This window comes from Hemitrygon akajei, chromosome 2 (genome assembly GCF_048418815.1).
Source record: "Hemitrygon akajei chromosome 2, sHemAka1.3, whole genome shotgun sequence".
Taxonomy (NCBI): Eukaryota; Metazoa; Chordata; class Chondrichthyes; order Myliobatiformes; family Dasyatidae; genus Hemitrygon; species Hemitrygon akajei.
In genome coordinates this window covers 162399334-162426849 of record NC_133125.1, presented here as the reverse complement: position 1 = coordinate 162426849, position 27516 = coordinate 162399334, and the positions used below count along the sequence as shown (strand labels likewise).

Sequence of the window (27516 nt, the reverse complement as noted above, 5' to 3'; positions counted from 1 at the left end):
AGACGTCTGTGGCAATGAATTGCACAGGTTTACCACCCGCTGGCTAAATGAATTCCTCCTCATCGCTGTCCGGATGGGACGTCCTACTATTCTGAGGCTGTGTCCTATGATCCTAGTGCTCCCCCCCCCCCCCCCATTATAGGAAACATCCTCTCCATATTCACTCTATCTCGGCCTTTCAGTATTTGATAGGTTTCAGTGAGATCCCCTGCTCATTCTTCTAAACTCCAGAAAGTACAGGCCCAGTTGTGAAGAGTTCACTCCACTATCAGTTCAGTACATTTCCTTATGAGGTGTCAGTGTCACATAATGAATTGCCTGAGAGCCAGTCCCTCCGTGATCAGTGGTGCAGAATCCTGGACTGCGGTCCTTCACAACTGAGGCCTTGCATTGGCCACACTCAGCTACAGTGCAATCCTGCAGCTTGGAAAGCGCCAGTCGCAGTATTCCTTCACGGATATCTTGTCCTGGTGGAAGATAAACAAGTCACAGGCAGAGCAAAGGGCACCTTACACTAAGTTAATGATCTTCCACCAGCACTTGGCGCCTGTCCCAGTGCGTTTCTGGGAAGCGCCCTATAGATAAGAATCCTCTATTGACACAGCTACGGTGGATGAAATGAGAAAAGAGCTATTGGACATTTTTTTGCAGATAATATTTTGAAAATTCAAAAATAAATAAATCAACAAATTCATTGTACTGTCAAGCCAATCCCAGCTACACAACTCACAAGGTAGTTTTGTGGTTGCTATTTCCTCTGCAAACAGTAGACTTGCAAATGTTTGTGACAATGTCCCCTGTCCCCGCAGTGACAAGTGACGGCAGGATCTCAGACTGCCGTCTTTCCCCGCAAAGAGCCTTTGGGTTGGTGGCGCGGAGCTTCAGTCAGTGCATTCTCCTGCAGCCTGGAATGTGATGTGATATCCCACTCACTCACTCTGGCAATAGTGTAACCCGAGGCGACCAGTAGGTCTTTCCACATTCTTCAGGATCAGGCTTATTATCACTGACTTAAATGATGATCTTCTGCACACCACTATTGTAACATGTTAGTTGTTTGAATTTTTTTTGCCTTCCTGTCAGTTTGAACCAGTCTGGCCACTCATTAACAAGGCATTTTAGCCCACAGAATTTATTCTCTGTAAACTCCAAAGTTTACACTATTCTCGCACTATTCTCTGTAAACTCCAAAGACTATTGTACATGAAAATCACAACAGATTCTGAGATACTCAAATCACATCATCTGTCACGAAACATCATTCCATGGCCAAAGCCACTTAGCTTGCATTTTTTCCTCAATTTTGATGATTGATCTGAAGAACTGAACCCTTTTGACCATGTCTGCATGCTTTTATACCTTGAGCTGCTGCTATATGATTGGCCCATTAGATATTTGTATTAACGAGTAGGTATACCTAATGAAGTGGTCACAGAGTGCATATAAATTGTGCAAGAGAGAAGATACAAGAGGTAGAGTAATGGGTTCATTAACTGTGTAATTAGCAGGGGAATGGTGGTGTTTTGTGCAAGGAAGACCTGCCCTTGGTGCACAGAACAACACGAGACACTTGCCTGAGGTGGCAGATTTAACCATTATCTAGTGTTAATCTCTTGTGTGTTGCTCTGAATTTCCAGCATCTGCAGGATCACTTAACTTGGGTTTAACTTTTGTCCTTAATGTTGTATACAGGGGAGGAAGAGATCAAGCTTGTCTCAGCCCCTGGAGACTCCGTTTGGTTTCCTGGCGTGGATGCAGATCAAAGGCGCCAGATCGGGGTGTTCCAATGGAAGAAGGTCAGCAGGAACGATACGAAGGAACATTTGAAGCCGATTCTGAAGTTTCACAAGAGCAACAAGGAGCCTGCCTTGATTCAAAATTACAGCGGGCGCATCACCTTCTCCACATTTAATGGGTCATTTGCCATTCATAACATAACACGTGAAGACGAAGGTCTATATCGGCTCTTCATCAACCTGAAAAGAGTCGCGGTGCAGGCGGTTTGGGTGAGAGTAATAGGTATGTTCGCTGAACTGATTACAGCAGCATTGCATTGCTTTTAGACATTCACGTTTTGGTGGTGATGTCTTTAGTGGTTTAAACAAATAATTACTGCAAAAACAGCAGCTGTGGAATTTCCTAAAGGGAGATCCCCCTCTGTCTCTGGGAATTCAGTCAGATGAAACCTCCCCCCACACCACCACCGTGTTCCAAACTATACTGAGTCCAGGCAAAGAAGAGGTGGCCAATTCCCAACGTCATCCAGTGGTAGTTAACTTGAATGTGTTAGTCCATTTCCACAGAGTTCTTCCACAACCACACATTGTCAGAACAGAAAGAACTGTTTTGTATCCCTGATCCAAGTAAGGATGTGTTGGCATTGAGGAGGGTCCAGAGGAGGTTCATGAGAATGATTCAGGGAATGAGGAGTTAATGTATGAGGAGTGTCTGATGGATTAGAGCCTGTATTCACTGGAGTTTAAAGGAATGAAGGGGATCTCATTGAAACCTATCGAATACTGACAGGCCTAGTTAGAGTGGACATGGAGAGGATATTTCCTTTAGTGGGGGGGAGTCTAGAACCAGAGGGCACAGCCTCAGAATTTAAGAATGCCCCTTTAGAACAGAGATGAGGAGGAATTTCTTTAGAAGGGTGGTGAGTCTGTGGAATTCGTTGCCATAGATAGCTGTGGAGGCCGTCACTGGGTATATTTAAAGCATAAGTTGATAGTTGTCAAAGGTTGCAGGAAGATGGCGGGAGAATGGGGTTGAGAGGGAAAAGTAAATCAGCCATGATGGCGTGGTGGAACAGACTTGATGGGCTGAATGGCTTAATTCTGCTTCAATGTCTTATGGCCCAAATCAATTCTCCATGTTGCTTCCCAAGAACACAGGTTGTGTGAGTTATTATAACTTATTTTAAATTTCACAAATAGATTTTATTCATCATGATAATATATATAGTGGATTTTGGTTAATTGGGGCATCGGTAATTGGGACAGCTGCTTCTTTGAGACAAAGAACAAAAACTAACTGAGAAAGCAGCTGAGATTCCCTTCATTGATTTGGGACACTATGCTGCTTAATTGGGACAGGAGGGTGTGGTCAAACAGTTTCTAACTAGCGTTAGATGTGCGCACACGTGTAGCTGTTAGACACCATACCATGCTTAGAATGAACAAGTTTTGAATAGCGTCAATCGTGTGTGCTTGTGTTCAAAAAGCAGTGACTTTTGTCCCTGATGAGGGCTCTGTTGGTTTGGGGTCAACCAAGGATGTTCTGTCCAACCTCTCTGGATACGGAAGCCATGAAATACTTATTGCAGCAGCTTCTCAGTCCAGGTCACAAATGTCACAGGGAAAAAACATGATTTACCCAAAACACAAGGGATTCTGCAGACACAAGGAAATCTGCAGATGCTGGAAATTCAAGCAACACACACAAAATGTTGGTGAAATGCAGCAGGCCAGGGAGCATCTATAGGGAGAAGCACTGTCGACGTTTCGGGCCGAGACCCTTCATCAGGACTAACTGAAAAGAAAGATAGTAAGCGATTTGAAAGTAGGAGGGGAGGGGAAAATGCGAAATGATAGGAGAAGACTGGAGGGGGTTTTCTTCCTCTGCCCATCTCTGCCCATCACTCTGCCTGTTCTCCATCTCCCTCTGGTGCTCCCATCCTCCTTTCTTTCTCCCTAGGCCTCCCGTCCATGATCCTTTCCCTTCTCTAGCTCTGTCCCCTTTACCAATCACCTTTCTGGCTCTCAGCTTCACCCCACCCCCTCCGGTCTTCTCCTATCATTTCGCATTTTCCCCTCCCCCTCCTACTTTCAAATCTCTTACTATCTTTCCTTTCAGTTAGTCCTGACGAAGGGTCTCAGACCGAATCGTCGACAGCGCTTCTCCTTAGAGATTCTGCAGATGCTAGAAATCATGAGGAATGCACGCAAAGTGCTGGAGGAACTCAGCAGGTCAGGTAGCATGAAAGAAGAGGAAATAACCATTGACGCGTTGGGCTGAGACCTTACACAAAAAGTAGCTTCAATGGGGAGGGACCCCTGTGTTAATATTTCAGGTTGTCCCCTCGTGGAGCTGAAATTCTAGCTCTCTTTCTCTCTCCATGGGTGTTGTCTAATCTGCTGGATATTTCCAGCTCTTTTGGTTTTATTTCTGATTTCCAACATTAGCAGTATTTTCTTTAGCAATAGGAAGAAGGAAATCTAGGACTTGGGTTGAGCCACAAGTTGGCATTGCCTTCTGGTTTTAATGAAAAGTGAGGGCTGCCACAATGGGCGTACAAGTTTGTAAACTAGACTAAGTTTTCATAAGTTATTAGCATACACTCTGTTGCCACTTTATTAGGTACACCTGTATGCCTGCTTGTTAATGCAAATATCTAATCAGCCAATCATTTCACAGCAACTCAAAGCATAAAAGCATGCAGACATGCCAAGAAGTTGTTGAGAGCAAACATCAGAATGAGGCAGAAATATGATCTCAGAGACCTTGACCGTGGAACGATTGCTGGTGCCAGATGAGGAAATTAGAGTTGCTCAGAAATTGATGATCTCCTGGGATTTTCACATACAAAAGTCTCTAGAGTTTACAGAGAGTGGTGGAAAAAAACCTAAAATCCAGCAAGCAGCAGTTCTGTGGGTGCAAACACCTTGTTCTTGAGAGAGGTCAGGGGAGAATGGCCAGACTGGTTTACGCTGACTAGAAACAACAGTAACTCAGGTATCTACATGTTTCAACAGTGGTTTACAGAAGAGCATCTCTGAATGCAGAATGCACTGAACCTTGAAGCAGAAGGCCTACAGCAGCAAAAGACAACCCAGGGTTCAACTCCTGACTCTAATAAAGTGCCTACTGTGTGTACCTCCCTTTAAAATCCTACGAGGTTTACTTGTGATGTACTGAGGGATGACGGATCCCTAAGAGTGGCCACGTAACTAGTCAGGGTGATAAAGGAGACCCACTGCACGCTTGCCTTCATTGTTTAGGGCAATGAATGTGAGAGTCAGGAAGTCACTGTGTGACTGTAAAGAACTTTGTTTGTGTAATTCTGTTCATCTATTGCAGGAAGTTGTGGTATGTTAGAGCCAGTGCAGAAAATGTTTACCAGAATGTTGCCTGGGTTAGGGGGCATGACCAATAAGGGGAAGTTGGACAAATATGGACTGTTTGCTCTCGAGAATGCGAATGAGAGGCTGATCTCCGTTGATAAAATTATGAGAGCCATACATACAGCCTGAATATATTTTGGGAGGTGTTACTGGGTTAGCTGGGATGAAAGACAAAGCATTTTTTTTAGACAGTGCATGCTGTAGTCTGTGTGCGCTGGTGGTGGATGCAGTGAATGTCCAGGGTTAAGCTGGGCTGCTGATTAAATGCAATGCTTTGTCCTGAATGTCGTTCGGCGTCTTCAAGTGCCTGCATTCAAATCAGACCGAGTTGATGATATAGTTTCCGATGCAAGATATCTTGACTTGCTCTGTTGATTGACATTTTTACCCACCGATGTGTTGTCAGCCAATGGGGGATTTTCAATGTTGCAATTTCCGCTTTTGCTGCAGGGACTCATTTTGCAGAACTACACAATTCTTACTTAATTTTGTTAGTATTGCACAGTTTATAGAACATTGTACAGGTCCTTTGGCTCAAAATGTTCTGCTGAAACTTTAACCTACTCTAGTATCAAGCTGACCCTTTCCCCCTGACATAAACCTCTATTCTTCATTCATCCAAGTGTTTATTTAATAGTCATTTTCACTGTCCCTAATGTATCAGCCTCTACTGCCACCCCGGCTGCACGTTCCACTCAGCTATCATTCTGTGTAAAAAAAAGAGATTCCTACCTCTGGCATCTGCTAACTTTCCTCCAAACACCCCTCTCATATTATACCCCCCCCCCTTTCATATAAGCAGTTTCCACTTCTTCCCTCTGCTAGCCTGCAGGTCACTTTTGGGCAAGGTGTAGCACTCGCTTAGTGCACCCCCCACCCCGGATCAGGGTCACCTGAAGCCATGGGAGCGGGTGGTGGATGGTCGTATCAGCAGCGGGTATCATGGCTGGGGTCACTCATCCTGTAAAGACACTGCCCAGAAGAAGGCAATGGCAAACCACTTCTGTAGAAAAAAGATTTGCCAAAAACAATCATGATTGTTGGAAGGCCGCGATTGCCCACGTCAAACACAATGATGCTGAGTCAAGGGAGAGTCAGTGTCATCTTGCTTCTGTATTCTGAGCCAACTGGGTGCAAGGGACAAGTTTTCAAAACATTACTGAGATCTGTGATAACATATGATGCTCTGGTGTGCTAGAGTTTCAATGGTATCATGTGTTAATGAGTCAGAATGAAATCAGTGAAATTATTAACTTTCTGGAAACATAATTGTTTGACCCCAGTGTAAAATTAGTAGGTGCAAAAATCCCTTAAAAGTGAATTTATTCAAAGGCCATAGGACCATAGACATAAGAGCAGAATTACACCATTTGGCCCATCGAGTCTGCTCTGTCACTCTATCACAGCTCATTCCTTATCCCTCACAGCCCCATTCTACTTCTTTCTCCTCATAAACTTTGACGCCCTTACTAATCCAGAAACTAACAAACTCCACTTTAATTGTTGCAATGCCTCAGCATCAAAGCAATTACATCCTTGCTTTTATATTCTAATCCTCTTGCAACAAATGCCAAGACACGGGCACCCTGTGTGATGATCGGGCTGAGGCACTGCTGCAGTGTCAGTGTAAAGTTTTTCAAGTACCTCTCCCAGTTGCCCCATTGTTCCAAGCGGGGATGAAACACCTGGTCATGCTTTACAGAGAGCAGAGCATTTCAGCGTCTTGTGGACAATATTGTTCTGACAATGATTAATCTGTAAAAACCACTTTTACGGATTAATCATTGCAGCTATTTCAAAGCAGTCATGCTTTGAAGCACAAGAGATTCTGTGAAAGCTGGAAATCCAGAGAAATTGATGAAGAGTCTTGGTCAGAAACATTGACTGGAAACGTCTCAGCCCCTGTCTTTACACAATTGAAATCCCCCTTCCTCAAGTTTTTCACCCTAACTAGAGAGGACCAACTTTATCTTTTCCCATAAATTCACTGAACTACGGTGTTCCCAAAGATATCATCCGCCCCACCACTTCCCCATCCTTGTTCCCTTTGAAAAGTCAAGTCCAGACCTTCTCCCACAGAACTCTCTGCACACCGCTTCAAAGACCTCTGTGAAGTTCTAAGTATTAACAACGTACCTTGTACGACCCTGAGATTTATTTTCTTGCAGGCATTTACAGGAAAAGCAAATAGAATCTATGAAAAACCATTCATAAATCTTTTACAAATTCTACCCCATCTTAGACTATTCCACTAAGGCAATCCCAGCCAATACTGGGAAAGTTGAAATCCTACACGCGGTCAGTGTCTCGGCTGATAGTAAGACCATAAGAGTATGGAACGAAGGAGCAGGATTAGGCCATTCAGCCCATCACGTCTGCTTCACCATTCAATCATAAAACCATAAGAGATACGAGCAGAATTAGGTAGGTCATCCCCCCATCAGTTGCTTTGCCATTCTACCATGGCTGATTTATTTTTCCTCTCAACCCCATAACCTGATTCTAATTCTAATTCCAATTCCTACTACACTTACATCCTTTTATGATCTGCTCTTCTAATTCCCACTGACTACTGAGAAGCCCACGGCATTCAGTGCCTCGATCAAAGTGAGGACACAGTGACCGAGTTATGCTGTGGGCCCTGTTTGAAACCAGTGCATATAAATGCATGTATCTGACTCAGATAAGACCTCAGTGGTGGAGAGAGTGAGAATGAAAACATCAGGTTGGCAAAATGATCTTGGTATTACTCAAACCTGTCATCTTCTGATGACTTTGCGTCAAATATCCAGGGAGGCCACCAGTTGAAAATGCTATGCAAACGAATTAGGAAGCTGCCCCTTCCTCATTCCTATATTCGATTCAGATAACTTCATTGGCCAATCCCTCAGGGATATCCTTCCTCTTCCCCAAGGGAGGATATGCCGTAGGCTCCCTCGGGATGCCACATTACAGTACTGCACGTGTCTTAAACACTCTTTCTAATCAGCAGTACAACACCCCCTCTGACATATCTGCAAGTTATTGTAGCTTGTAACATTAAACCACCGGGCCTGGCGTTCCCTAATCACCAGAATCAGAATCAGACTTGCTATCACTGACATATGATGGAAAATTTGTTGTTCTCTGGTAACAGTAAAGGACAAAGACATAAATTACTATAGATTTTAACAATAAATAAACAGTGCAAAGTAAAGTTATAATATATATCATAAAGTGTTCATGGACCAGTTAGAAATTTGATGATGAGAGGGGAGGGGGGGAGGAAAGAGTTGTTTCTGAATCATTTAGTGTGGACCTTCAGGGCCCTGTACCTTCTCCTTAATGGTAATATCCTTATTAATGGATGCTGTCTTCCTGATGCACCATCTCTTGAAGATGTCCTTAATAGCCAAAAGATCATAAGACAGAGGAGCAGAATTAGGCCATTTGGCCCATTGAATCTGCTCTCCCGTTCCACCATGGCTGATTTATTAATCCTCTCAACTCCATTCACCTGCCTTCTCCCTGTACCCCTTCACTAATTAGCCATAATTAATCAAAAGCCTGTCAACTTCAGCTTTAAGTATAGCCCACAGATATTTGTGCAAATGAATGCCCTCTGATTAAAGAAATTCCTCTTCATCTCTTTTCTAAAGGACATCCCTCTATTTTGAAGCTGCACCCTCTTGTCCTAGAATCACCCACTCTAGGAAACCTCCTCCCTACATCCACTCTATCCATGCCTTTCAAGATTTGATAGGTTTCAATGACATTCCGTTACATTCTTCTAAACTCCAGCAATTACAGGCCGAGAACATTCCTCATGCATTAACGCTTTCATTCTCATGATCCTCTTCTGGACTCTGTCCAATGCTAGCACATCTTTTCTTAAATAACGGGCCCAAAACTGTTCACAGTACTCAAAGAACTGTCTTAACAATGACTTATAAAGCCGTAGCACTGCATCCTTGCTCTCGAATTCCAATCCAGTGAAAATGATTGCTCTTCTTTTCCTTCCTACTGACGCAACCTGCAAGCCAACCTTCAGGGAATCCTGCATAAGGACTCCCATGTCCTTCTGCACCTCTGATTTCTGAATGGTTTTCTCCATCTAGAAAATAGACTATGCCTTTATTCCTTCTACAAAAAATGCATGACCACACCCTTCTCTACACTATATTCTACCGGCCACTTCTTTACCCATTCTCCCAATCTGTCTAAGTCCTACTGCAGAATCCCTGCTTCTTTAACACTACCTGCCTAGCTTTGTATCATCTGCAAATCTGGCAATAAAGCCATCAATTCCATCATCCAAACCATTGACATATAACATGAAATGAAACCAGCTGCCAACAAGAGTAGACCCTCTTTATTCCCACTCTTTACCTCCTGCTAGTCAACCAATCTTCTATCTATGCTAGTATCTTTCCTGGAACACTGTGGGCTCTTACCTTGTTAACCAGCCCATGTGCAGCAGTTCATTAAAGGCTTTCTGAAAATCAAGTAAACAACATCAATTGACTCTCCTGCCTGTTAATTCCTTAAAATACTCCCAACATTTTTGCTACACAAGATTTCACTTTAACAAAACCCATGTTGACTTTGGCCTATTTAATCATGTGCCTCCACTTACCCTGAAGCCACATCCTCAATAACGTATCCAACATCTTTCCAACCACTGAAGTCAGGGTAACTGACCTTTCTCTGCATCCTTCCCGTCTTGAAGAGTGGAGTGACATCTGCAATCTTCCAGTCTCTGGAACCATTCCTGAATTTACTGATTCTCGAAAGATTGATAAGAATGCCTGCACAGTTTCTTCAGCTACCTCTATCACTACCCTATGATGTACACCATCTGGTCCAGGTGACTTCTCTACCTTCAGATCTTTCAGCTTCCCAAGGACCTTCTCCTTCACAATAGCAATTTTACTCACTCGGCCCAGTGACACTACCAAATTTCTGTCATACTGCTCATGTCTACCAAAGTGAAGGATATGCAAAATACTTATTAAATTTGTTCACAATTTCCTTCTTTCCCATTACTACCTCACCAGTATCATTTTCCAGTGGCCTGATATCCACTCTAGCCTCTTTTACTCTTTATATATCCAGGATAAAAATGGTATCCTCTTTTAAATTATTGGCTAGCTTACCTTAATATTTCATCTTTTCTGTTTTTTTAGTTGCCTTCTGTTGGATTTGAAAAGCTTCCCAATACTCTAACTTAACACTAATTTTCATATATTATATGCCCTCTCTATAGTGATTATGTTGTCTTTGACATCCATTGTCAGCCATGTATCATCCTCCCTTTGGAATAATTCTTCATCTTTAGGATGATTCTATCCAGTGTCTTCTGAATTGCCCTCAAAATTCCAGCCACTGTTGTGCTCCTGTCGTTATAATTACTCCACAGTAAAGCTGATATATCTAACTTTCCCTTCTCCAACTCAAACTGCAGGGTGAATTATATTATATTATGATCACTACCTCCTAAAGGTTTCTTTACCTTAAGCTCCCTAATCAAATCTGGTTCATTACACAACACCCAATCAGCATTGCATTTCCCCCAGGGGCTGCAACCACAAGCTGTTCTGAAAAACCATCTCATAGACTTTCTATAAATTACCTCTCTCAGGATCTAGCACCAACCTGATTTTCCAAATCTACCTGCGCAATGAAATCCTCCGCGACTATAGTAACATCAGCCTTTTTGCAAGCCTTTTCTATCTCTCATTGTAATTTGTTTCCCACATTCTGGCTACTGTTCAGAGTCCTGAATATAACTTCCACAGGGTCTTTTTGCCCTTGCAGTTTCTTAACACTACGCACAAACATTCTACATTTCCCAATTTTATGTCACTTTCTAAGGATTTGATTTCATTTTTTACCGACAGAACCACCCTGCCCCCTTTGCCTTCCTGCTTGTCCTTTTGATACAACGTGCATCCTTAGGTATTAAATGCCCAACTGTGATCTTCTTTCACACCATAACTCAGTGATGCGTACACCGTCAATCCTGCCAATCTCTAACTGGGCTACAAGAGCATCTGCTGTGTTCTGTATACAGAGTGTATTCAAATGTAATACCTTCAGTCCTTCTGAATATGCCCCTATGTTAAACTTCAACTCATCCCACTGACTGCAATTTTGCCCTGTCATCTGCCTGTCCTTCCTCCTGGTCTCACTGGACTGTGTCAGGTGACCTTGGTTCAATTCCTGCTGCTGAGTGTAAGGAGTTTGTATGTTCTTCCTGTGACCCTGTAGGTTTCCCTGGGTCCTCCAGTTCCCACCCACAGCCCGAAGATGTACCGCTTGGCAGGTTAATGAGTCATTGTAAATTGTCCCATGACTAGGCTACGATTAAAATTGGGGGGTTTGGCCGGCATGATTCAAAAGCCGTAAGTAAGACCCTATTCTACGCTGTATCGCAATAAACAAATAAAATACTTTTATACCAACAGCCCTATCACTCTGCTTCCCATTCCACTGCCAAATTAGTTTAAAACATCCCCACCAGTTCTACAAGGACATAGGTCATCCTCAGGTTCAGGTGTAACCTGTCCTTTTTCCACCAAAGGGATCCCAGTGATCCAGAAATCTGAAAACCTGACCCCTGTACCAGTTCCTCAGATACAGCACTGAACTGGCCCTTCCCAGCCCTTCCAGCCATGCCAACAGCAGCCTCCAATTTAACCCTTCCCTAATCACGGGACAGTTTACAATGACCAATCCACCAACCGGTCGGTACATCTTTAAACAATGGGAGGAAACCGGAGCACCTGGAGGAAACCCACACGGCCACGGGGAGAACACACAAACTCCTCACAGGCAGCAGTGGGAATTGTGACTGAGTTTCCACAATTGCAATGATACCAAAATCCCATATGCTAAAACACACTCTCAGCCCATCCATCTTACCCGTGAGAGCCCTGGCATTTAAAGTAGACGCTGAACCTGCCAGTTCTGCCTGCTCTCCCCATTGGACTTGCTGCTTCAGTTCTCTACGAGTCAGCCATTCTGCCCCAACCTATCCCTCAGCCGCTCTACTCACCACACCCCCACCCCACTGTACTGTCCATTGTTAGAGCACTATCTTCATTGCAGAGTCAAATGGTGAGATATCATTACTAATGAGACCCTCTATTGGTTGGGTTCAAACATGGATGTTGTGTGGCGACTGTATGCATGATATGCAAGCCAGGACAGTATGATATGGAACAGCGGAGACCGATACAGTTGGCCCCAGCGTCATCACAGGAGTTGCCAGTCAGCATTGAACTCACCGCCTTAGGGACTCTAGCTCCAGATTTTTCATCTGGGTTTACTCCTGAAGCCTTCCCCATGAGTGGGTATAGCCGCGAGGTGGCAGAGGTTTGAGATCAGAGTGTTCCTTCTCCTGGATGAGCTGCCAACCGTGGCTGATGAGCCCCAGCTGCCCCAAAGTACTGATAAACATTGGGATATTTTAACTGTATTTTTCCCCATTAGATAAACTCTCAGCAGTTTCTTTGAGGAGTAACTCCAGCTCCATAGGTGATACCATCCAGCTCAGCTGCAACATCAGTGGATACCCTCATCAGTATCAGTGGCGGAAAGACGGAGGGGGCATCGGCCCACGTCACCAGCTCGTGAAGGGAAACAGAGTCCTCGTCATCCCAGGGGCCTCGAGTGATGACTGTGGAACGTACACCTGTATTGCAACGAATCCTGTCAGCTCCGTCCAGATAAGTCACAGCCTGACTATTTACGGTGAGTTTGACTTGTGACTGACATTTTGAGAGTAAACGTTACGTTGGCACCCAGCCATTGCAAGCTCACTGTGACAGTAGGAGCAGCCAAGCCAGAACTGGAGTTGAAATTGAAAAGATTGACAGAGTGAAGGAGGAAAGCTGCCTTCCTTTGGCTGGGATGTCATTGGGGAACAACTGTTAACCAGAGGCTGTGCTCTGGAGAGTGTAAAGATCAGTCTGGGGGTATCCTGCCTCCTACGCCATTCGAGGTTCTTGTGCTCAATACAATACCTGGGAATAGTGCACCAGCTGTGACATTGTCTAACAGCTTATCTCCTTTATCAGAGTCATAAAGCACTACAGCACAGCCTGTCTGGTTCATGCCAAGCTGTTACTCTGCCAAGACCCATCGACTATAGCCATCCACTTACCCAAACTTCACTTACATTTAGAAATCAACCCACTCCCTCCATTTGCCAATTCCGTTAACAGCCTGTTCCACACTCTCTTCACCCTCTGAGTGAATAAGTTCCCCCTCAAGCTCTCCTTCAACATTTCACCTTTCACCCGTTTCCCATGACCTTTAGTTCTAATCACACCCAATCTCAGTAAAAAAGCCTCCTTGCAATTATCTGATCGATACCCCTCAAAATTGCTTCAGAGATCTCCTGCCCGGCATCAGTGGTCGCATAACTAGGACTTGTGATATCAACCAGCTGCTCATACAACCATCCATCACCTGCTCCCATGGTTTCACACGACCCTGAACGGGGGTTAAGCAGGTGCTACACCTTGCCCAGGGTGACCTGCAGGCTAGCGGAGGAAGGAATGCCCAAAAAGTCAACTGTTTACTCTTTTCCATAGGTGCAGATTGGGGTCTTGTTGAATTAATTATTTTTTTAAAGCATGTGTTAATACTTATTTTTTTTAACTTGCAGGTATTCCCCCAGATCAGATTATGGTCATTATGCTTGGGACAGCAGGTCTGTTGTTCTTTGGAGTGAATGTCCTTGGATCAATTGCATTCTGTACCTATAAGTGCATGTCAGAGCAAGGTATGTGGCAATGTTCAAATCCAATTTAAAATGTAAACTGGTGGTACCTCTGTAAGGTTTGGCTTATTGATGTCAACCTTCTAGGAAAAGCAAATGATTTGGCAGATGGACAATTCAGCCTCACCTTCTCCCTTGTCCCTGTGGAATCCACAGATGGCTATGGAGGCCAAGTCTTTAGGTGTTTTAAAAGTGGAAGTTGATAGGCTCTTGATTATTAAGGTTACAGCAGAGTGGAGGAGAATGGGGTTGGGAAGGATAATGAAACAGCCATGCAGGAATGTTGGAGCAGACTCAATGGGCCAAATGGTTTAATACTTTTCCTATATCTTTTGGTATTGTGTCATTTAACTGCTCTACCTTCCTGTGCTGTTGTGAAGTTTGCTAGTGATCAAAGCTAAGTAGGTGGAGGTTAGACAGAAGGGGCGATGCTAACAGACTGGAAAGTAGAAGGGGACATAACAGTGGTAAAATCATTGGCAAAATGGAGCGGCTTTGACCCAGACAGTAAGCTGGGTCTTCAGTCAGCTTGCTGGAGCTGCAGTGAGATTTTCGGACTTGTTCATTTTGGGTCCCAGGGAACACAGTTGAGGTTTACCATGAGGAACAGCCATGGTATAGGGTGGTAATGGTTTCAGAGGGGATCATCACATCTGAAGAGGGTGTGAATTAGCATTCAAAGCAGGAACTGCGAGCTGAATTTGTACTTCCAGTGGGGAAGAGTAGAACATAGAACATAGCACAGTACAGACCCTTCAGCCCAAGATGTTGTACCGACTTTTTAACCTACCCCTAGATCAATCTCACTCTTCCCTCCTGCACAACCCTCCATTTTTCGCATCCATATGCCTATCTATGAGTCTTAAAATGTCCCTAATGTTATTGCCTCTAACACCATCTCTGGCAGTGTGTTTCATACACTCACCACACTGTGTAAAAATAAACTAACTAACTAATTACCTCTGACATCCCAATCATACTTTCTTCCAATCTTTATGTAAAGAAACAACAGAGTAACAGGTCCTTCCAGCTCAACAATCCCGTGCCACCCAATTACACACATGCAGCCAGTTAACCACTAGGCCTTTGGAATGTGAGAGGCAGCTGAAGCACCCGAAAGGCACCCAGGCAATCATGGGGACAGCATACAAACTCCTTACAGACAGTAGCAGGAGTTGAACCTGAGTCACTAGCACAGTAATGGGTATCCCGTTAACCACTTCACTACCATGTCAATCACATTAAAAGTATGTCCTCTCATATTAGACAGTGCCACCCTAGGAAAAAAGGTGTTTGTTGTCCACTCTGTCTACCCCTCTTAACATCTTATACTCTCCTGTCAAATCTCCTGTCATCCAAAGGAAAACCCCTAGCTTACTCTTACGATGTGTTCCCAAATCCAAACAGCACCCTAGTAAATCTCCTCTGCATCCTCTCTAAAGCTTCCATTTCCTTCCTATAATGAGATGACCAAAACTGAACACAATGTCCAAGTGTGGTCTAACAAGTGTTTTATAGAGCTGCACTGTTGTCTTGCACCTCTTGAACTCCTACCCCCTTCTAACAAAGGCCAACACACCATCCACCTTTCTTAACCACCCTATTGATTATTTTGGAGGGGGTGTTGGCCAATAAAAGGAGTGGAGTTTCGAGGGAATACAGGTTGGAGTGGAGAGTAAAAAGATTCTGCACCATTCAAAGTAAAAGTTATTATCAGAGAACACGCATGTCACCACATATGGCCCTGAGATCTTTTTACCTGTGGGCATACTCAGCAAATCTATAGAACAGTAACTGTAAACAGGATGAATAGACAACAAACTGTGCAAATGCAAATGTATATAAATAAATGGCAATAATGAGAGCATGAAATAACAAGAGTCATTGACTGTGGGAACACAAGGAATAGAATGAGTGTAGTTGAAGATGAATGCTGCTTTTCTATGGCAACGTTTCATGCAGATGTTGTTACGAGGATCACCCCTTGGAATAATGATCAGTGAGGAATTGAGAATATGTATTTACCAACAAGTAACTTCTATTTGCTCAACTAACAAAAGCACGTGGGTTCACAAACTAACTACCTATATGCACCGCAGTAGAATACCATACCCTCCATGAACAGTTAATGAAGAGAAAGTGATTGCCCAGGAAAGGTGTCAGTGAGCCCTCTCATTGGTGTTCCAGTGTCCAAACATTTCTGAATTGGGTGGGAACACAGTCTCACCTCCAGCCAGATCCAGCATTGGATCACCCAAACTGTACCTGCCATGCATCCTGTAGACCTGTTATGGGGCAGAGCACTGAAGATTTAATTCAGGTGTCCTGTACTTCTGTTACAGGGCAGGGCTGACTGCACATTTAATGCTTGTGTTCATTCCTCTGCAGAATCTCGAGGGAAACTATATCTCTTCTTAATGTGGATGATTTCCTGGCACATTCCGTCTCTCCTTGTCATTCAGTTGGCGCTCATTTCCTGGAGTATTGTTGAAGGTAGGTGCAGGGCTCTTGATGAGAAACATGGCAATGGGTTCCTGATGGGTGTATGGAAATTCAAAGAATGGGGCTGGTGGGCTTGGATGAAAGACAGAGATCAGAGCCCCAGTGAGTATGAAGGGAATGTGGGAAATAGGGATCCAGTGAGTTTAGAGGGAATGAGGTGATTGGAAACCTGGTAGGTTTAGAGCAGGGGTCCCCAACCTGGGATCCACTGACCCCTCGGTTAAAGGTAGGGGTCCATGGCATCAAAAAGATTGAGAACTCCTTGTTTAGAGGGAACATGGTGATGAAAGATCTGGGGGATTCAAGAAATGAGGCGGAGTGGAACAGGACTGCTGTGGATTTGGAGCAAACATAGATAATGGGCAACCAATGGAATTAGAGGAAATGGGGATCCAGTTGGTTTACAGGGAATGGTGAGGGATACGTGACAGAAGGATGGGTTTTAGAAAGCGAGGCTCCACTTCACGGGACACAGAACAATGCACGTGGAAGCTGGGGGTGGGAGGGAAGGGTTCTACCTGGACTCCTGTCCCATCAGAAAGGGTTGACACTGTTATCACAAGGGCCAGGATATGGTGTGCAACTTAGTGAGCCAATTCTGCAGTTACTGGAAATCCAGAGTAGCACACACAAAATGCTGGAGGAACTCAGCTGATCAGGAACTGCTGATGCAAAGGAAAAAGAGGCGATGTTTCAGGCTGAGTCCCTTCTTCCGAGATGGGTTAATTTTGGTCGATTGAGATGATAGATTGGTGAAGAGAGTTTCAGGAAATATCAGGGCCTGGTAAATAACTAGATTAGGAGTGAGTTGGAAAAGATGGGTGAGCAAAACATAAGAGCAGGAAAGCTGCTTATGGTGAGTGGCTCAAATATTCTTCAGGGAAAAGCGAAGGGAACACAGGAACGAATCACAAGCTGAGGGACGGTGAAAAGAAAGCTTGCCCTGCATTTGTTCATTCAAATCAGATCATTATGCATCGAGCAGAACACGGTTAACAAAACAGGATGCAGAATAAAATGTAACAAGAAGAGAAGGAAGTGCAGAGCCGGTAGACAATAAGGTGCAAGGTCATAACAAGATAGAACGGGAGGTCATCTTGTCCCTCCTGTATCTTATTCTGTTAAGTACCATGAGATCTCCCGCCTAACAGTTGTTACATCTCTCTCCAGGTATTGTCACTCTACCAATAATTATTTTATTCACTGCATCTCTCCTGCTGTTGTTCATGCCTGAACTAGGAAAGATTAACAGTGGCCTGGAACATTGTGGTAAGTTGCAGATTATTTATTGTGATAAAACAAAAAAAATGTTGGTGTCAGCAATGAAACAATGTCCTCTAAATCCTTGCACCGTCTGTCGTTGACAGTTTCCGTGGCTGTACCGCTTAGTGGACTTGTTATGATCTGCTTATCCAATTACATCCTGAAGGCAAAGTTTCACCAGTTAAGTAAGTTCACCCTCATTACCATTCCTACCGATGAAAACCACAGCATTCACATCTGGGTAATGTGGGAAATAGGGATCCGGTGGGTTTAGCAATGGGGTGGTGTTCTTTGACCCACTATATCTCTGCATATTATTTGTCCCCGCGTGGACCACGAGATTTAGATCACCACTGGGCTCAGAGATCCCTTCATACCAATCCATGGGTTTAGACACCATCTCCAATTCCTGCAGCAGGTCACCAGTCCCAGGTCCCAGCCCAAGAGCAAGGTGAATGACTTGGGAATTGCTGGTTGATTAATCAGTCTGTCATCACCTGTTTACCCTGCCTTCCCCTCTGCCACAGACAAATGAGATTTTATTGAGATTTAAGACCCCAGTTTTAGCTGGAATAGAATCATCTTGGAGTGTTTTTAAAGCCAATTCTGGGTGGAACCCAGAACAGCAAGTGTAAAATAGTCCATTTCCGGAATGAAACTTCAACAGGCTGTCTTCACAAGAGAGTTCATACGCACACTCTGCAGCTTGGAGGCTGCCCTCTAAACCCTGGCTCTGTGTCAGCTGAGCTCAGATTGAGATAAACCTGTGGCCTCCGGCCATACAGGACAAGGTGGGGCTGCAGAGGCTGTGAGCAGATGGGAGCGGTTGGAACTCGGACAGCCGGGCATCATCTATGGAGGGGAATACATGCAGGATTTCTGACGGGTCCCGGGCTGAAACGTCGACTGTTTATTCCCGTGCATAGATGTTGTCAGATGTGCTGAGTTCCTCAAGTTTTTCAGCCTCTAGTGCAGAATGCCTTGTATTTGCTGTTGTGAATGGAACACCGATGTCTGGCGGGCAGTTTTGGAACGGCAAGGCGACTTCCATTTAAGGAAGATATGCAGATAAGGGCGTAAAGAAGACGAGAAATGTTGAAAAATAACACTGGTTAGGAAAGAGTCGAAGGGTAAAATGTGAAGCTATATTGTCCTTCTAGGCCATCTGTGGTTAAGATGAAACAAAGTAGGGTTTGCAATTGTGACTCGTATTGATGTTAAGGCGAGGTGCGTGTGGCTGGCTAGATGTGCGGGAGGGTAGAAAGCATACTTACCTGGCAGGGAACCGTCTGTGATCAGGAGGGCCAAGGATCCAGGATGAGGCTATCCCATTGCACTCCGGGTGTGCTGACGCCTGCGATATCCCCAAATGCGGGATACTCGACTGCACAATTTATGGTAGTGGGGGACTGCGTTCGCGCTCTCCCCTGATCATTGATTCAAAAGTAGAGCGAGTCTGTAGACATTGTTTTCTTTCTAGCTGCTCCACTAACTAGTTGTCAACTTCACTAATCCACCAATTTATGCTGCTGCTGAGCGTAATAGGCCATTTGGCCCGTCAGTGGTGTAAGGTACTTTCTAGCCTGCTTGCACCCTTGGGCAAAGCTTACTCTCCCCAACCCCCCCCCCCCCCACCCTGATCAAGATTGCAAAGAGCATAAGAGCACAATTAGGCCATTCAGCTCATTGGGCCATGGGCAGCAACTCTGCATATCACAAGCAATACACACAAAATGTTGGGGGAAACTCAGCAGGCCAGGCAGCAGCTATGGAAAAGAGTACAGTCGATGTTTTGGGCCAAGAATCGTATCACAAGTCCTGGCTTTGCAACCACTGACACCAGGCAGACAATCTTGGAAACTGGCTGGAAGCCCAAAAAGAGTTTATTTGTCACATATGCTGGGAAAGCATTAGATTATGATTCTTTTTACATCTTGGCTGCATTCCAATGGCAATGGCAAACCACTTCTCTGGAAAAATTTCCCAAGAACAATTATGGTGATGGATGGAGAAAAGAAAAAGAACAACAGCGTGAAGGAGGTATTAATGGAAGGCCATCATCACACGTCATATGACACGCACCATGATAACTTCTCCCTTGCAACCCCATTCTCTTTGTGACCTTTAACATTCTGCCTAATTAAGAACGTATCATATGAACATTGAAAACCTACAGCACAACACAGGCCCTTCGGCCCACAAAGCCATGCCAAACATGTCCCTACCTAGGCTTACCCATAACCCTCTATTTTTCTAAACTCCATGTTCATCCACCAGGAGTCTCTTAAAAGACCCGATCGTTTTCGCCTCCACCACCGCTGCCACCGGCAGCCCATTCACCACTCTTTGCTTAAAAAAATCTTCCTCCTGACATCTCCTCTGTTCCTACAGCCTGAAACTATGCCGTCTCGTGCTAGCCATTTCAGCCCTGGGAATAAGCCTCTGACTATCCACATGATCAATACCTCTCATCATCTTGTATACCTCTATCAGGTCACCTCTAACCCTCCGTCGCTCCAAGGAGAATAGGCATGCTCCCCAATGTAAGGAATGACCTTGTAAATCTCCTCTGCAGCCTTTCTATGGTTTCCACCTCCTTCCTGTAGTGAGGAGACCAGAATTGAGCACTGTACTCCAAGTCGGGTCTGATCAGGGTCGTATATAGCTGTAACATTACCTCTCAGCTCTTAAACTCAATCCCACAATTCATGAAGGCCAATGCACCGTATGACTTCTTAACCACAGAATCAACTTGCACAGCAGCTTTGAGTGTCCTATGGATTCGGGCCCCAAGATCCCCCTGATCCTCCACACTGCCAAGAGTCTCACCATTAATACAATATCCGGCCATCATATTTGACCTACCAAAATGAACCATATCACACTTACACAACACTAAATTGCTGGTGGAATGCAGCAGGCCAGGCAGAATCTATAGGAAGAAGTACAGTCAACATTTCGGGTCGAGACCTTTCGTCAGGACAAACTGAAAACAGATAGTAAGAGATTTGAAAGTGGGAGGGGGAGGGGGAGACCCGAAATGACAGAGAAGACAGGAGGTGGGGGGAGGGATGAAGCTAAGAGCTGGGAAGTTGATTGGCAAAAGCGATACAAGGCTGGAGAAAGGGGAGTATCATAGGGCGGAAGGCCTGGGGTAAGAAGGGAACGAGGGGCATTAACGGAAGTTAGAGAAATCAATGTTCATGCCATCAGGTTGGAGGCTACACAGACGGAATCTAAGGTGCTGTTCCTCCAACCTGAGTGTGGCTTCATCTCGAACACTAAATTCCACCAGCAATTTAGTGTTGTGTTCTTGAATTTCCAGCATCTGCAGATTTTCTCTAGTTTACACCTCACACTTATCTGGGTTGAACTCCATCTGCCACTTCTCAGCCCAGTTTTGCATCCTATCTATGTCCCTCTGACAGCCCTCCACACTATCCACAATGCCCCCAACCTTTGTGTCATAAGTAAAATTACCAAACCATCACTCCACTTCCTCATCCAGGTCATTTATAAAAATCACACAGAGTCGGGGCCCCAGAATAGATCCCTGAGGCACTCCACTGGTCACCGACCTCCAGGCAGATTATGACCTGTCTACAAGCACTTCTGTGGGCAAGCAAAGCAATGTCCATCCCATGCCTCCTTACGTTCTCAATAAGACCATAAGACATTGGAGCAGAATTAGGCCATTTGGTGCATCGAGTCTGCTCCACCATTTACTCATGGCAGATCCTTTTCTCCCCTCCTCAGCCCCACTCCCCAGCCTACTCCCTGATGCCATGTCCAATCAAAAACCTATCAAGCTTCGCCTTAAATACACCCAATGACCTGGCCTCTTACAGCTGCCCGTGGTAACAAATTCCACAAATTTACTGCCCTCTGGCTAAAGAATTTCTCCACATCTCTGTAATGGACACCCCTTTATCCCGAGTCTGTGTCCTCTTGACCTAGACTCCCCAACATGCTTTCCCCATCTACTCTCACTGGGCCTTTCAACATCCAAAAGGTTTCAATGAGATCCCCTTTCAGCCTTCTAAATTCCAGCTAGTACAGACCCAGAGCTATCAAACATTCTTCGTATGTAACCCTTTCATTCCCAGAATCATCCCTGTGAACCTCCCCTGAACCCTCTCCAATACCAGCTCATCTTTTCTGATATAAGGAGCCCAAAACTGTTCACAATACTCAATGTGAGGCCTCACTGGTGCCTTATAAAGCCTCAGCATCACATCCCTGCTCTTATATTCTAGACCTCTTGAAATGAATGCTAACATTGCATTTGCCTTCCCCACCACAGACTCTACCTGCAAGTTTACCTTTAGGGTGTTCTGCGCAAAGAGTCCCAAGTCCATTTGCATCTCTGATTTGCAAATTTTCTCCCCATTTAGAAAACAGAATGCACATTTATTTCTACTACCAAAGTGTATGACCATGCATTTTCCAACATTGTATTTCATTTGCCATTTTCTTACTCTGTCCAAGGCCTTCTGCATCCTGAGGGATTGGAATGAGAACGCAACAGCCTAGAGATGATCTGATAGGGAGAGGCTCCTTGCTCTAGCAGCCAAGTGAGGTGTTAATGTTTGCTGAGCTCAGGCAGAGAAGCGTTCTGCCAGACACACGTGATTTAGCCTCTCTTGACAGGACAATACTCTCATCCCAGGAATTAATCTGCCTCCAATTAGATCACATCCAATGCTATAATCTCCTGACTTGGGTAAGGGCAATAGAACTCTTTTGCTTCATTTCCTCTGGGATCACAGAACACTGCAGCACAGGAACAGGCCCTTCAGCCCATCTAGTCCGTGCCAAACTGTTATTCTGCCTCATAACCTGCACCTCGATCATATCCATGTTCTTACCCCAACCTTCTCTTAAATGTTGAAATTGAACCTGCATCCACCACTTCCTCTGGTAGCTCCTTCCACTCTCTCACCACCCTCCTGCTGAAAATGTTCCTCCTCAGGTTCCCCTTAAATATTTCACCTCTCACCCTTAACCTGTGACCTCCAGCTTGAATTTCACTCACCCTCATAATTTTGTGTACCTCTGTCAAATCTCCCCTCATTCTCCTACACTGCAGGGAAGAAAGTCCTAACCTATAACTCGGGCCCTCAAGGCCTTGCAACGATCATGTAAATGTTCTTGGCACTCTTTCAGTCTCTCTTATAGGTAGGTAGGTGACCAGAACTGCACACAGTACTCCAAATTAGGCAGGCCTCACCAGCATTGTGTACAACTGTTGTACTCAACCATTTAATACATGACCACCGATGCACCAAGGCTGACACCAATCCTGATCTAAATACCTCTGCAATCTCCTCTGCTCCGAGGAAAGCACTTTACTCAATCTCGCCCCTGCAGTCATTTTACTGAATGCCGACTGCTCCCCTCCCAAAGCCCTGCCGACATTGCTGAAATCCGGACCCATCGCCCGGTTGTAGTCAAGCCAGTGTTTTCTAAATGCTCATTAGGTGTCCCCTTTCCTGTACTCTCTGTCTATATTGATAAAGCCCAGTATCTCAAATACAGTCCGGCGTGCAACACTTGTCACAGTCTTCCAATCAGAAGCATGTCTTTCCACCGGCATCTACTGCCTCCTGTTAACAGGCCAATGCTGGAATCCAGTTTGACAGCTTTCTTCAGATCCTGCTGCATGTGCCTTAACCTCCTGATCAATGGGTCAAAAGACTCAGTTATGCTCTTATCTCTTATGGTCTGCCACAGCATGAATCAGGACCCACCAGCTTGGTTAGCCTCATCAGTAAGTAAAGCAGATTCTGTTTGCCGGTGGAGTGAAGCACCAGATCCTCTGTCTCTGGGCTGATCCAGACTTAGAGAAGAGAGAGCAGCAGAGGGTGGGAGGAGTGGAGGGAGGAAGAGAAGGGGGACGAGGTGGAAATGAGAGATATTATTATTATTGGCCCCTATCCCAGATTCACCCACTACCACACTCATCCCCATCTCTCTCCTGCTCTGCCGCTACCTTTGGGTTTCCCTTTCTCCCTCTAATCAATTTCTTCTTCTCTCTCTGCTCCGCCTCTCCTCCTCCTCACCACATCTCCGCCCCAGTCCAATTTCCTTTCTCCCTACCCTTTCAGTCAAACCCTCAGCCCATCTCTCTCCCTCTCCTCTCTTGCCTCTCCCCCACCATCCCTTTGCCTCTCCTTGTCCCCGATACTCCACTTCTCCCCGTGCTCCATTTCCTAATCTCTGCCCTGTACAATCCCCAACTCCTTCCCCAGTATCCCTTTCTCCCTTCCCCACCGGCACATCCCATTCGCTCTCCTTTTTCTGATTCCTTCTCTCCCAGTCTCCCCTGCTCCTCTCCCCTCTTCCTTCCCCTGTGTTCACCTCACTACCCATCCCTCTACCCTTATCCCTCCTTCATCATTATCATTTTCCGTGCACACAATTGATGTGTTACAAATGTTAACATGCTGATTTCCAGTTGGGTTTTCCATGCATGTTAATTGTGTATATTTCCTTCTGCTAACTTTAGTCCTGTTGTATATTTGTAAGTTTTACAGTATTAAAGCTGATGTTAAAATTGAGTGTCTTTGGGGATACTTGGCATGAACCCACTCAGTGAGCCCACTCTTATACACTTTCAGATAAAGGTTGTCACAGCCGCACTCTGACCTGGGGCACGTTCCTCGCATCAACAGCTGTGATTGGATTGATTCACTCCGTGTGCTTTGCAGTGTGTCACTGTGAGTATCAAATGCACCAAAGCTTTCTGCCGTTTGATCACAGTCTAAAGAACTCAGTCACAGTGAAAACTTACCACGGTTTCTCACCGACACTTCAACTTCTGAAAGGGAGAGAGTCGTGGGGAAATCTCCAACGCGTTTCTCCGTCTGTCTGTCTCTCTTCCTTACTCCGTCTCTCCCTGTCTCTGCCTCTCTTGCTCAATCTCACTGCCTGTCTGTCTCTCTCTTTCTGTCTCTCTCCATTTCTCACTTGCTCACTCATTTCCACCCCTCTCTACCTCCTTCCTGGCCGTTCCCTTTCATTCAGGAAGTACTTTCACCCAGATCTGTGGGGTTCTGCTGAAATAGTGGTTGGTTTATTGTTGTCACATGTACTGAGAGTGAGAAACCTGTGCTGTACACTGTTCATTCAGATCACATTATTTATTTCTTACATCCTTCACGTGCATGAGGAGTAAAAATCTTTAAATTACGTCTCTGTCTAAATGTGCAATTTATAATAAATAATAAGTACAACAGGACAGCCAATACAGCTTAGAAATACAATTGTGTCAGTGTGAATTAATCAGTCTGATGGCCTGGTGGAAGAAGCTGTCCTGGAGCCTGTTGGTCCTGGCTTTAATGGTGGAAGCTGGAACGTTTGAGGTTGGGGTTTCTCGGCTCCCCAATGATCTTTTGGGCCACAGTGGATTGGGGTAGAACAAGGTAAAACAATAGCAGAATGCAGAGTAAAGTGTATCAGTTTCAGAGAAAGTGCAGTGCAGGTAGACTGGAAGGTGCAAGGTCAAATCGAAGTGGATTACGAGGTCAAGAATCACATTGTACTAGGGAACCATTTAATAGTCTGATAACAGCAGGCATAGAAGCTGTCCTTGAGCCTTTCTGTACATTCGCTCAGGCTGTTGTATCTTCCACACGGAGATGCCACTACGCAGATATACATGTGTAGTCACCGAAATCTGAACAGGAAAATATTCTTACACCACTACCCTCTGCCTCACGTCACCAGGCCCATGATGGAACGCATTAGGTAGCTCACTGTTGCTCCCTGCTCTTCTCAGTGAGCTCCTGCCAATTCCCCACTGAACATGTCGCTAGTCTCCGGGTGGAACCCGCGAAGGAGCTGAAGCTGCCCTGCCTGGACTCCTCGGCTGGGATCCCTGGTGTAGGAGGCCCCAGCTCATTCAGAGGTCAGAAAAACCTCAAAGTACAATGCCAATGTATTATCAAAGTGTGTACAGGTCACCATATACGAGCTTCAGATGCATTTTCCAGCAGACATTCTCTGTAAAGCAAAGAAATACAAGAGAATCAATGAAAAACTACGTACAGAGATGGACAAACAGGCAAAGTGCAAACGAAGACAAACCATGCAAATACAAAAGGAATGAAGTGAGTGATTAGCAAACACACTGTACGGCTGTCGGGGGTGATGGGGTGTGGGGTGGGGGGGAAGGTTAGCTGCATCAAATCAGAAAAACACTGCAGATACTCAGTGGGTCAGACAGCGTATGTGGAGAGGGAAGCACAGACATCATGTCTCTGGGCTTCTTTCATTCGATACTTTGCTCAGTGGAATCACATCGAAAATTTGAATTCCAGGTTGTCACGGTGCAGAAGGTTGCAGGAGGAGAGTGGTTAGGGAAGACTGGAGGGGAGCCGTGGAGAGAGGGAAGGGGTGGGAAGAGGGGAGGAGAGGGGTGGGAAGGTGAGAGAGAGGTGGAGGGAGAGTAGGATAAAGGATGTGTAATGTTAAGAATCCATACCCATCTCTCTGTCTGTTCATTTTCAATGTTTGGGACCTTGTGGATCATGTGTGGAAGGACTGATTGTTGTAGATCTGCTGCAGCACAGATCCAGGGAATGATAGTAAATAGGAATGAGATAACAGACCTGTGCAAAGCCTCGGTTTCCGAAGACCAGTAACATGAAGGCGGCTCCCAGTGCAGGTCAGGGGCCTATATCCCGATTCCGTGGCAACAGAGCACAGGGGTTCCCATCAGTAAAAATCACAGTCCCAGGGAGCAGAATTTCCCTGTGGGAGACACCTCGGGTGGTTACTGTGGGTAACACGGCTCTTCCAGTGATGGTTTAACTTTCCGTACTATCTGACCTGGGAGCTTCTCCAGTCTGTAATCCAGAGGTCCCGTCAGCACTCACTGTTCAAACTCAGCTGTGAGGAGAAGCTCCACCAAAATAGACTGAAATAAGAGCAAATTAAAATTAAAAATTATTTTATTGAGGCTGGAATTTAAGTTTAAATAATCTGGCAATATTCTGCATTTATAATTTATGAAAGATATTTTGTTCATTATAGATCATCGAAACAAGGCACAGACAGGAGACAGTAAACAGGTAATTTTTATAATAATAATTTCTCCTGCTTTTTAGTGTGGTGTTCCAAGCATGGTTTGATAAGTTCACTGATACCCCCTCCCTCTCTTATACTCACATGTTCACACTGTCCATAAAATCCTCTCACAGTCTCCTACACACTGTTGCACCCAGAGAAAACCTTTAGGGCCATTTTCGGCAATTGTACAAAACGTGATTGGAATTTACATAATCATAATTTCTCTTACTGTTTCATTGCTTCCATGTCTGGGCATATTCTCCACATAAATTATGGACATTAATTATCCTTACCACCCCACCCCACCCCACTGCTACCCCCCAGTCTGGAGTTGCACAGTGTGGCTGGTTTGGTGTCCTTGTTTTGCATCATTTGTTCAGTCCAACTTGCTGCCTCTGTGGCCTGTGTCACCGTGGTTTGAGTCTGAATGTTCATCATCAGGTAATCTGCACCCTCATTGTGGACAATATAAGGATGGAGGGGCAGGTGGTACTGAGGAAGCAGGGAGTCTGCAGAGGACTTGGAGAGATTGGGAGAGTGGGAAAAGAGGGGCAGATGGGATATAGTGTTGGGAAATGTATGGTCATGCACTTTGGCAGAAGAAATAAAGATGCAGATGATTTTCTAAAGAGGTGGAAAATTCAAAAATACAAGATGCAAAAGGACTCGGGAGTGCCTAAAGGATAACTTTCAGGTTGAGCCGGTGGTGAGGAGGTAAATACAATGATAGCATTCATTTCGAGAGGACGAGAATATAAAAATAAGATTGTAATTCTTAGGCATTGGTCA

The 27516-nt window shown here is 45.0% G+C and overlaps 1 protein-coding gene, 1 long non-coding RNA gene and 1 other non-coding gene across 9 annotated transcripts in view; 2 read left to right on the top strand and 1 right to left on the bottom strand.

Annotated features, from left to right (window-relative positions):
• LOC140717532 (SLAM family member 9-like) overlaps positions 1-27516 on the top strand; it is a 54226-nt gene that overhangs the window by 20315 nt on the left and 6395 nt on the right. For all 6 annotated transcript variants that reach the window (XM_073031109.1, XM_073031144.1, XM_073031129.1 and 3 more), the window contains exons 4-11: positions 1693-2019; positions 12597-12857; positions 13777-13893; positions 16279-16383; positions 17563-17661; positions 17760-17840; positions 24276-24374; positions 26692-26729. In XM_073031109.1, coding sequence (XP_072887210.1) covers positions 1693-2019; positions 12597-12857; positions 13777-13893; positions 16279-16383; positions 17563-17661; positions 17760-17840; positions 24276-24374; positions 26692-26729 — 1127 coding nt within the window. The remainder of the gene's footprint in view (positions 1-1692; positions 2020-12596; positions 12858-13776; positions 13894-16278; positions 16384-17562; positions 17662-17759; positions 17841-24275; positions 24375-26691; positions 26730-27516) is intronic.
• Positions 18922-19085, top strand: LOC140722758 (U1 spliceosomal RNA). Its single transcript, XR_012097741.1, has one exon. It is a non-coding gene; the product is annotated as a U1 spliceosomal RNA (small nuclear RNA).
• LOC140717588 (uncharacterized) overlaps positions 24837-27516 on the bottom strand; it is a 39806-nt gene continuing 37126 nt past the window's right edge. The window contains exons 3-4 of one of the 2 annotated variants that reach the window (XR_012096575.1): positions 26268-26575; positions 24837-25659 (exon numbers count right to left, since the gene is read on the bottom strand). This is a non-coding gene — a long non-coding RNA (uncharacterized lncRNA). Of the gene's footprint in view, positions 25660-25758; positions 26576-27516 lie in introns of those variants that run through there. The other variant, XR_012096574.1, reaches the window with a different exon arrangement.